Here is a 10,983-nt window from a genome sequence, read left to right as displayed (position 1 = left end):
CAAAAGCAAACCCAGATTTTGGGTTGTAGAAACATTAGGGTAATGTACTGCATTTCAATGTATATAGATAATTCCGCAGCAATATTGAATCATGTGTTTGAATTTTTATATTAGGTAACTTTTACATACAGAATGATAGTTTCAGATAGTATTTGTATCAGATAGTATGTTTTTTATGATCTTATCTAATAATCCTTATGTTATTTTGCAAGAGAATGAGTATGGTAAATCTGTGCTAAGAATACTGAGCCAGAGCGCCTGTTAGCACTTATGATGATGTTGCGTGCTGCCCATTTTAATCGGTTATATATATCAGGCATCGAGCTGCTAGCCTCCATTTAGACCTGAGCCTTTCTCACATCTTTCTCAACTTGTGACCGCATAATTCCCGTTGGAGGTACTGACAGCTAACAGCCGAATATAGCTGAGTGTGCAAATGTGTCAAACCAAGGTCTTCAAAGTGGGTCACTCCAATGTACGGAAACTCTGACCTTTGAGGCTTTGAGTATTTCCAGCTCAACTCAACGAAGATGCTTTTAAGTTTCCAAGAAATTGTAAGCATTAATATTAATAGGTGGAAATGCATCAAGATTGCCGACGGAACTTACAGGATGATAGAGCACTGACACTAAGTCACAGTTCACCATCTCACTCTCTCCCTTGTTTGGAATTTTGCACAGCATTACATTCTTTACAGGTCTTCTTTGTAGCCGCTCTATTGATGAGGTCTTAAAATATTTCTTGGAAATCAATGCTGTTGACGGTCAAAAAGAAAATAGTGACAAAACACATTGTAGGTATCTTTCAAAGCAAATTGCGTAAAAAACACACCCTTACAGAGTGACATATAAACTGATTAGACAGCCATTGCCCCCAACACTTTGTTTGCAAGTAAAACACACGGATTGCATACAATGAAAGAAGGCAAATTATTTATCTTTCGGATTATATCTCAATAACATTGTTGAGGTATAAGCATCACTTAATTTGTGTGAATTAACAAAACAACAATGCCATAACATGAATTTGTTTTCTGAGCAATAAAGTTCATTGATGGTTAAAAAAAAATAAATAAAAAAATAAGTCACGGGAGACCAGCACTCTACTGTGCGTCATGAACAATCAGTGCAATTTATTTTTCATCACAGTACAAAAATAAATAAAAATAAGTGGAAATAAACAAACAGGAAAAAAAATTGAATTACAGCATTTCACTTGTTTCTTTATCTTTTTAAAATGCGAGCACCTCTTATCAGTTAGACCCCATCCAAACACCTCCCACGCTACTCCAAAGTCCTCCCACCGCACCCAGGACTCCTCCCGTCCCAACCAAGATCTCCTCCTACCCCACCTCAACCAGTTCCATCCAAAAATTAAAAAATTACACATTCTCTCTTTCCTATGTAGTCTCTCACTCTCTCTCTCATACACACATACATACACGCAGTCACAGAGCAACTCTCCTTTCTAGGTTGTAACACAGTTTTTTTTTTCTTTTTTTGTTCAACAATGGTATACAACAGGATACACAAAAGAGAAAAAAAATGCAATTTTACTTTTTTTCCCACTTCTTAAATTACTTTTTGAAACTACTACTTAGCTTTTGAAGGTGAAAAATGGCACATTATAGTGAATCAGGATAACCATACTTTAAAGAGGGGTGGGTGGACTTCAATATTCCGCCTTGCCACCCCAACACTTCCAGGCCCTGTATTCTCTATGGACCTTGCGTCTTAGATAAGACACGTTTTCGTATTGCACCATTCACCAGAACCTCTGCCATTGGTGGAACTGAGTGTCCGTCAGCATAATTCCCAGCGTAGAGCCTTTTTTTATTGGAGCCCTTCTCCCATTTGAAGGGCGTAGTCCCACTTCTCACACAACACACACGTAATACATACGCTTCCTTCTCCAGCAAAAAGCACACGCGGTGCGTCCTTCAGCACGGTGAAGCAGAGAATCAAAACGAGCCTAATCAGGACCACATGTATCTGCCGCCATGTTCCAATTCCTTTTGTAAAGAAAGATGAAAGACAGGCATCTGAAAATCATGCACAGTTAATTGCAAGTGAAGATTCAGTGCGAAAAGTCTCTACTTTTTTAAAGAAATGTTTGTAAAGCGTTTCTCTTGTTTCCCTTTGCGATCTGTTCATACGCTGCAGATGAATCTTCTGTTCATGAATCTTCTGTTCAAAGAGCATGCACAGCACAGCACTCTCATTTTTGTACAATTACTTTTTGAATGGGAAGAGTGTTCCTACCAGATATAGCTTGCTTTATGCACATCTCTGACAAGGTGAGCCCCAGATTCCACTTGCTCTTAAGGTGGTGTTGGCATTTGCTACTCCAGCTAACATAATCATCCATTAGTCTGAAAGTGTTAAATATTATTTAACATATTTATCTTTATCTTCAAAGCAGTCCAGGAAAATCTTTCAAACCCAACCTTTGGAAGCCCAGAGTCGCTAAAGAGCAGTGGACCTGTTTGCTGATAACGTCTTATGTTTAGTTTGAGGATAGCTTAGATTGGTCTGTGCTCAGTGAAAACCCAGAATGAACGTAAAGATCTCCCTGCTCAGAGAAGCAAGGGTGACCCTGTTTTGTTTTCTAATGTTTGTTTGCGCAAGAATTGGCAGGATGCCTCCTGCTGATTCGCCTGCAACTGGCCCCATGTCTAACAACAGAGGATTTCTCTTCTCGGATCTGATGACATTGAGATTGGTTTTCCTCTAAATCCTTTGCTAAATCCTGGACAGATATATTGCATCAGCCTCTAACCTCATTCTCGTCAAATACCTAGACCAGTTTGCAAAGGCTCTCCCTTTTAATCTGTTGATTAGGTTTTTGACAAGTTCCAATGTGTACTGTCTAATCAGTTATTTCCTTCATTCCCAAGATTGGAAGATTGTGTGATGAGAGGTTTTGCTAATAAAGGCTCATTTGTTTAAAGAAATTTTAAATGACCGTTTATAGTAATTGATGATTTTTTTGAGGCTGGTGTGATTTTTGTCCAAGTATGGCACTTCTCAGAGGGAAAGAAGGGATATCTGCTCAAACCAGATTGTGATGCAGCAAAAAATAAATAAATAAACAAATAAATCCATATTTTATCAAGCAACTGCTCAACAGGCCATGATATCTGGGTTGACAATGTCCCATCAATACAGACAGGCGTGGCGCATCACAATTAACAAAAAACATGCAAGGTGACAGACAGCCACCCTCCAAAACATCCAAAGTGATTGCAATGGCACACATGCAGTAGCACATTACTCTAAAAAGACATCAGTAAAAGAGAGTCCGTGAATAAATAGGTGAATAAATAAATAAACCTCTGTCGGCACAAACCTATTTAAGGGTATTGAAAATCCATGTTCCTTTCAGCAGAACCCCAAAGCAGGTCATCCCTGAACACTTGAAGCGCGTCAACACGCAAAAAGTCCTCCTTTTCTAGACTCGTTTGTTGACCCATCTCTTTCCCTCTTTGCCTGGCCCTTCTGAATTTCCACTGGTGATCCAGACTGCCTGAGGAGGCTTACAGCATACACATAATCCTCTTCCGTTTCAGGGTTGGCAGTCTGTGTTTTCAGCCATGGCTGGGAGACAAGCTGCGCTCCACCGTAGAGCCTTGAATGTCGCACGGCTCTGTGGCTGTAAATGTTTCAGAGTCTCAGGGCCCAGGCGGCTGCCGTTGACGTCCTCTAGAGAGCCCATACCGGTGGGGTGGTTGTCCAGCCGTGGTTACAGGCATGAGCGCTGCAACCCAAAACCATGTGTACTTAAATCTGGTGACAATGGAATCTCCAGTCATTTCCACTGAGGCTGTTAAATTTGGCAACCTTAGTCATGGAGCACCAGCCATGTACCTTGTTTCTGTTTCATTTGCTCGTTTGATTGATTATTGTGAGTTAAAGCCTGAATATTCAGTCTGAATGGTGAAACCCGAATACTATCAGCACATGGTAAACTGTGTTCATTAAATCTAATAATACAGTTATGCAGTTTGAATTCATAAAGAGCAAAAACATTTCTAGTATTCCAGGATCAGGGTTACCTATTCCTACTGTACTTTAATTTTATTCATCTATTGATCTTATATTTGTCTTTTTTCCTTTCCCTTAATCTTCCTTTTTCCAATTTATATACACATGTAATAAGCAGAAAATAAACTCTGGTCTGGCATTTCTGTTCAAACATCTGCTTTTGAAGCCTTTCATTTTAATTTCAGATTTACACAAACACCCCAACAATTTAAATAGTTTTAGCATTAGATTGTTGATATAAGTTTTTCACTGTGAATTTTGTTTCTGCTAAGTTTCTTTTCCTTGATTCTACTGAGGCCAAATAAATTGGAATTCTTTTGGAGGTGATAAATAGTTAAGTCTAAATAGCTACTTTCCCATCTGATTCTCACATTCAAAGATTGTTTATTGTTTATTGTTTATATTGGATCCCCATTAGCTGTTGCCGGAGCTGTTGCTAGTCTTCCTGGGGTCCACAAGATCATCATAGAATCCTTCCAGTAGTTCATCAGGGCATTCTATGCCTACAGACAAATAACTTATATATGTCTGGACTCCAGCCACTATAACATTTGAAATGCTGAGCAAAGGTAGAGAAATTATTCACAGATCACCCACTGTCATACTTTCTTATGTACCGTATATACCTGAAATCACTTTTACATCTCTAGAATACATTGAAAATTAGAATATAGCTTCTAGTTTAATAAGTCAATTCAGTTTTTTTATTTTTAAAAATGGGAATTAATTATTGCAATGATTGTAGTAAATCTGTTTCTGGGACTTTCTTTACACCTCACAGGACAATGTAAATACCCTTAAAGACAAAGCCCGTGGTTCTAATCTGGTGTAAATTTCCAGACCTCCAATGCAGCCCTGGACTTAGTTCAATGGCTCAAATTCTCTTAAACAAGGAGAAATGCCGGACAAGAGTGCATCACTGCAATCTTCATAGCCTATTGCTCCTCCTCCACCTGCCCCGCTCAGCCCCGCCCCACTGTCCCTCATCGGTCTAGCCCAATGAGCAAGCGGCTCCTCTCCTCCTCTTTCTGGCTCTCGTTCTTGAGGTCAGCGAAGACCTGGGTGAAGTAGTGCGGGTCCGAGTTGATCTGGAGCATCTTGCCGCTCATCAGGTTGATGATGGACAAGCAGCGGTCCCAGAAGGCCTCCTTGGAGCTCTCCACCAGGAAGGGCTTGAGCGGGTAAGAGATCTCGTTGCCCATGTAGGAGTAGGACAGGTAGAGGCAGGTGAGCAGCGCGGCCTGCAGCTCGTGCTCGGTGGCCACCTCCGAGGAGACCACGTCGCGGCACAGCATGTAGACGAAGACCACGTTGGCCGGGGTGATGAAGCCCTGGTCCTGCCAGCCCTGGAGGAGCAGGGAGCGGTCCACGCTGCGCAGCCACAGGACCGGGTCCGTGGGGGACAGGTGCTTGAGTCGGTAGCAGCGGCGGCAGAGGAACTCGCCCAGGCACCGCAGGAGCTCGCTGGTGGAGGCCTGAACGATCACCCGCTTCGGCGTCCCCGCCGCGCCGTTGGAGCTGCCCAGCGGCACCTTCTTCACCGAGGAGACCACGTTCCCCGAGGTCTTTGAGGCGGGGAGGGTGCCGGCGGAGTCCTGGGCGAAGGTGGAGAGGTTGGCGCAGGACTGCGACTTCTTCAGGTTCTCGTTGTTGAGGTGGGTGACGTTGCTCTGGTAGGCGCAGTTGGGCTGCACCTTCTTGGAGCCTTTCTTCTTGGCCGAGACGGCCACGATGCGCTTCCATGGCAGCACGTTGATGAGCGAGTTGCGCTTCAGGTTTTTGTCCTTGGCGTTCTTGCTGTTCTGCACGGCCGTGTAGTGGCCCACCGTGGCTGGCCCGTCCTCAAAGAGGCCAGCCTTGCGGTAGCTGGGGGAGATAGACAGCACGGTGCCCATGGTACCAGGGTGAGGCGGCGTGTGCTATCCTCGGATCAGGGGAGGCTGAGAGCAGGGACGTAGGGTGGGGTGAGACTCTACCTCACTGTGTCAAAGGCGGCAGATCCTGGCTACAAGTGTCAGCAGCTCTCGTGCCCTGGACATTTAATCTGCCACGTGCACTGTGTAAGATTCACTTGCCCCCGTTATCTTCCTTTGCCCTGTCGAGGAAACTCCACCTGGGAGGAAGAGAAATTACTTTTAATTACCAACCTGAAGGCAACGCAGACTTGTTTTCAACATGAAGACAGGATGTTGAAGATTGTGTTCGTATTTCAGCCTTAAAATACGCTTTGAAATATGCACAATAAAACGCAGACGGATTGGTGCACATTTTAAAATTCTGGGTTTACCGCCGGAATAACAAATGACTGTATGAGATATAGGCTATAAAATTGACTGTAACAGAAAATGTTTTAAAAGCGAATTGTCTGCTTAATGTGTACCAAAAATTCAGTTGTCATCATAATAAAACCATTTTGTAGAATAGTAGGCAACAAATATACCTTTCTCATGGTCTTGCTATGTTGCTGTGAGGTACCATCAGCACCTGAAGTATAGCCGGAAGGAATATCAATTGAAATAATGAAATACAAGAGTCTTTCTCTCCCTTCACAGAATCGACATTAACAGCTTTGTTTAGCATTCCTCCATACCGAGACGATTTACCAGATGCACAAATGAGATTAATACAATGCAATCTTTGAAACAAATTCACTATTGCAAGGGCTGAAGATTAATTCCTCAGATCACAATTAGATGGTTTGTAGGAGAGAAAACCAGAATTCATACGTAAATATTATGTATAAATTCAACGCACGCGTATGAATAAATAGGGCCTAAATAAATAACGATAACTGGCAGTCTAATATACAGAAATTGTAATAAGCTTTGTTTAAGGCTTACCATTTTGTTTTGGTTAATTTTCCCGGCTACTACATATTGTCTTGATATTTGTTATGGACGATAGATTTTCACTTGTCATAACAGTCGCTTACACTGACCGAGATACAGCAAATGGATGGTTGCATTGGCCTTTACTTAAGCGTCCAACGTCTATAATGTATTTTCCAGAAATGGCATATTAAATTATCTTCTCAAATAGCTATACGAAGAGATATCGACTACAGCAGAAACCTCCAATGTTATTTAGATAATGTATCAGATTTAAGAGAATTTAAAACAACGCCGTCCTCCAAACAGTTACATTGTGTTTACATTAAACAAAGCGAAGTAGTATGCGAAAGCATCCATCTTAGCTATAAAATGGAAGCCATAAATGTAAACAGCACGATATCAGATCGCCTTTTTCTTTACAATCATGTAAATCTCACAGTTGGGAAAGTAGAAAAAGACAATTGTACTTAATTGTTCTAATTGTTTCACATTTCCCGACTGATGAAAGTACACTAAAAACACTAGCGGTTACGCAAAAAAATCTAACACACATTATATGTCTATAATGGCTACTTACTGTATGTACCGATCAATAGGTACGTTGATGTTATAACCATAAATTACCTAGCCTACATAGAATAAATCCAACTTGTAGGAAATGATAACCAGACTGAAATAATAATAAATACATTTCAAGCTTAGTAATGAAAAGGAATTTGATTGCAGCATATTATACCCAGTGGGCTGAGGCAGGCAGCCACGGTAGGCTGCAAATGGGAAACAGAGACGAGAAATATGAATCGAATAAGATATACTCACTTGTTTCCAAACGGATGCGATTTCTTGTGTCCAATAACTTTGCCTTTTTCTCCTTTTCTTGGTCTTTTAAATCCAGTTGTGCTTATTTCAAGTACTGTAGCGAGGCGAGTATCGCTAGTTTGCTACTGTCCAAGGTGCTGGAATCAAGCGTTTCAGACCGTAAATAGTAGCCTACCCTCGCCAATAAGTAGCCTATCACTTTCTCTATAAGCATTCGTTTTCAATCGCTCATCGTTATTCAATTGAATACGTTTTACTAAAGAGATTCACCAAAAGCTTCTTTCATTTTTACACGATCCTCGTCGGTTCACGGTTACCAATATTTCTCTAGTACAAAACGTTTTTCACTCGAGATAAGAACGAATTAACGAGACAGCTGTTCTTGTGGCTGTCTGTAGTGTCTCTGTCGCCGACTTCCTTTCGTGCGGTGCGCATCAAGGTGAATGTACCTCAACCAATCCCCACAGGCAGAAGCTAAAGACCGAAGGACGTAAAGAAAGAAAAGAGAAATTCATAAATTCCAAAACAAACAAAATCAGTCCTTGGATAAACAAATAAAAAAATCTCCACGCCTCGGCGCAGGCATCTGCAACTCCGGCTGTGACGGAATGAGAAAGGAATACAATGCTGCGCGACTGGTCACGGGAGACAGCCCTGTCTCGGGTTGGAGCGCTGCTTGAAGATACTGAAGTGCTCAACAGTGGTCGGGCGCCGCTGTGTGCTCTGTCCGTGGTGCTGTAACCGCCTCTCCATTCTACAACCGACAACAACAGTCAAAGGGCCATGGAAGGGGGCTGGACTGTCACAGCCGCCCCGCCCTCATTGCCACTGAGGGGGGCTTATAATGCTGTTCTACCATTTGTGAATAAAACAGGCTTGTTTTGTTTTGGTTTTAATTACATTGAAGTATCTAGGAGTTTAATATTAAACAAGGGATATTATAACCAACCTACTATTACAGATTATTTTTGTACATTACATTACATTACAGGCATTTAGCAGACGCTCTTATCCAGAGCGACGTACATCAAGTGTATCAGTTCATAGTGCAGAGGTGCAGAAAACACATTAGAGTGAAGTAGAGATCGTAGTGCCAGAAATGACCACATATACCAAGGATATCTTTTATGAGTTCAATACAATGGGCACATTTTACCTGTACATGGTGTTTTTTTTTTTTTAAGTAGGCTACTGCATGAACATTTCTCTCACGTCAAGCTATGTATATTTCAGACAAAAAACAACATTTCTGTGAATTAATTTGATTTGTCTTCTGTGACATTCAGTTCATATGGAGAAAATAAATGCAGCCAAATTCAAAAGAAGATGAAAGAATGACATGTATTTCTGGCAGGAAGGTGAAATAAACACTATCATGTCAATGAGCTAATGTAACACCAGCCTAAAATGCAGGATATATCATATAACATTGGACAAACTTCACTGTTCATTGGGAAAACAATAAACTAAATCAAATCAATTTGTGTGTATCACTGCCTGATCCATTATGAAATAAAAATTTGGGATGGGAGCGTTTTCTGGCGTTACATAATTTACTGATATCCAATTGCACAGCTCCCATGATAGCAAATCTTACAATAGATTAAGAAATTGAATCATAGGGCAAAGGGATGTTGAACTAACAGCATCAATGCAAACGCTTCCTGCCTTTGATCTTGAGTCCTTTGATTCCTTTGATTCTCAAATCCCACCTAAATCAGCCCTTTGTATGCATGTTTTTAATAATCTTGTCAGTCATCCCAAATGAGGAGAAACTAGGCTAATACACATATGGAGTGAGATGACTCATTTGAATAATTTTGTTATTTCAATTGCCGTTGAATGATGAATCAGGACCAGCTGTCTGTTTTGCAGAGTGACTGATCTTTTGTTGTTGTTTTTACATGCTGCAGTATTCCTTTTAAAAAAACACCTCCTGTTGGGTCTGGCAAGAAAGATGCTGATAACTTTTACTTTTGTTTTTACTTTATCTAGAACTGGTGCTGTGGATCTGTGGAGGGAATCCATCTGGCCATCTGACCCTCCTCCATTTTCCACCACTGACCTCTATCGTCTGTACAAGATTTAATGTACACTGTAGATCACAAACCCTCTACTGACTGCTGTAAATCGTCTGTGATGACAGCTCTCATGGCTGCCGATTCGATGCTATGCAACGGTATGGAGGAAGTGAATTACCCCTTTCACTGTGAGACCCAGACATTGCTGTATTTTCAAGCCTAGGTTGTGGGTACTCATGACATTCTGAGGAACAGTAGAAAATGTCTCACTCCAAATATGTTGCTAAAATATAGTACAGGGCCTCAGAAACTGGGAAATGTTGTTCTAAACTAAATGGCGAACCGAATGGGGAAAATGGTGTCTTTAGAATGCCTGAAAATAAATGTTGCATTTTTGCAACACAGGGTCTCACAGGGTTAAGAGCAAACACAACAATGAATAGGTATTTAAGAGAAAAAGACAGACACCACAATTGCATGTTTTTTTGTGTGCTAAGCATACTGAAGATCACTATATTTAAATATATATATATTCTATGATGTTTAATATATTAACTTATATCAACCCAATATTATATATAGTACTGAATCAGGGTCACAGAGGGGATGAAAATGGGAATTTGGCAGAAAGACAAACAGGGAAACGCCTATTATTTGTGATGCATCATAACGTTTAATGACCATAGTGAGTGAGAACTTCACGTAGCACATTAGTCCAACTAGCATCTAAAAATTTCAGGAAACTGAGAACTTGTTCACGTTGTCCAAATTTGGATTCCAGTAGACTGATGAAGTTTAGTTCTTAAATTGTCTGAATATATATACTTAAATGGATTGTAAAGTCACTGGCTCAACTTAATTTTCATTCGATGCTTTTAAAAAAGTAAAAATTGAATTAATATACAATTTCAATTAAAAATTTAGCGAATAAAGCATCTTTGTGACTGTTCTCTGTGAAAAGCGAATACAAATAAAACGTATTTTTATTTAATTCCAAATTTTTAAAATTCAATTTACCTGATTCATTGAACAGCTGTTGCAATACAGAATCTACATCAGCAGTGTCTTGCTAATGGGAATTTTTAATTGTTGCTTGGAGAACAGATCCGAGTTTCTTCAGGGTGCTGAAACTGGTTAAGCAGAGTGGAAATTAATTATCAGCGTCATCTTTGATCTAACATCATAAAACAAAGCGCTGCCATTCATATTGTTGTAACCTTCAATTACCTTGACATTAAACGTGATTAATAACTCAATGTCCCAGAATGC

The 10,983-nt window shown here is 40.6% G+C and overlaps 1 protein-coding gene across 3 annotated transcripts; it reads right to left on the bottom strand.

The window, feature by feature from the left end:
* Positions 1–1,103: 1,103 nt before the first annotated feature.
* On the bottom strand, positions 1,104–8,459 carry LOC135243669 (cyclin-dependent kinase 5 activator 1-like). 3 transcript variants are annotated; one of them, XR_010326741.1, is made up of 3 exons: positions 7,694–8,459; positions 4,551–6,156; positions 1,104–4,310 (listed from the first exon to the last, which is right to left on the bottom strand). XR_010326741.1 is itself a non-coding variant. In XM_064315650.1 (3 exons), the coding sequence occupies exon 3, from the start codon at positions 5,936–5,938 to the stop codon at positions 5,027–5,029; it is 912 nt and encodes a 303-aa protein (XP_064171720.1). In that variant the 5' UTR covers positions 5,939–6,156; positions 6,484–6,527; positions 7,694–8,459; the 3' UTR covers positions 1,104–5,026. The 3 variants fall into 3 exon arrangements, 2 of the variants coding, with proteins under 2 accessions (XP_064171720.1, XP_064171719.1); XM_064315650.1 differs by adding an exon at positions 6,484–6,527 and having other exon boundaries at positions 1,104–6,156; XM_064315649.1 differs by having other exon boundaries at positions 1,104–6,156.
* Between the last annotated feature and the right edge of the window lie 2,524 nt (positions 8,460–10,983).

Source organism: Anguilla rostrata, chromosome 17 (genome assembly GCF_018555375.3).
Source record: "Anguilla rostrata isolate EN2019 chromosome 17, ASM1855537v3, whole genome shotgun sequence".
NCBI classification, from domain to species: Eukaryota; Metazoa; Chordata; class Actinopteri; order Anguilliformes; family Anguillidae; genus Anguilla; species Anguilla rostrata.
The sequence above is the reverse complement of the archived record's forward strand: the minus strand, read 5'-3'. Positions and strand labels throughout refer to the sequence as shown.

Excerpts from the sequence above, each read along its gene's own strand:
- LOC135243669 (XM_064315650.1), bottom strand. The coding sequence starts at position 5,938 with ATGGGCACCGTGCTGTCTATCTCCCCCAGCTACCGCAAGGCTGGCCTC.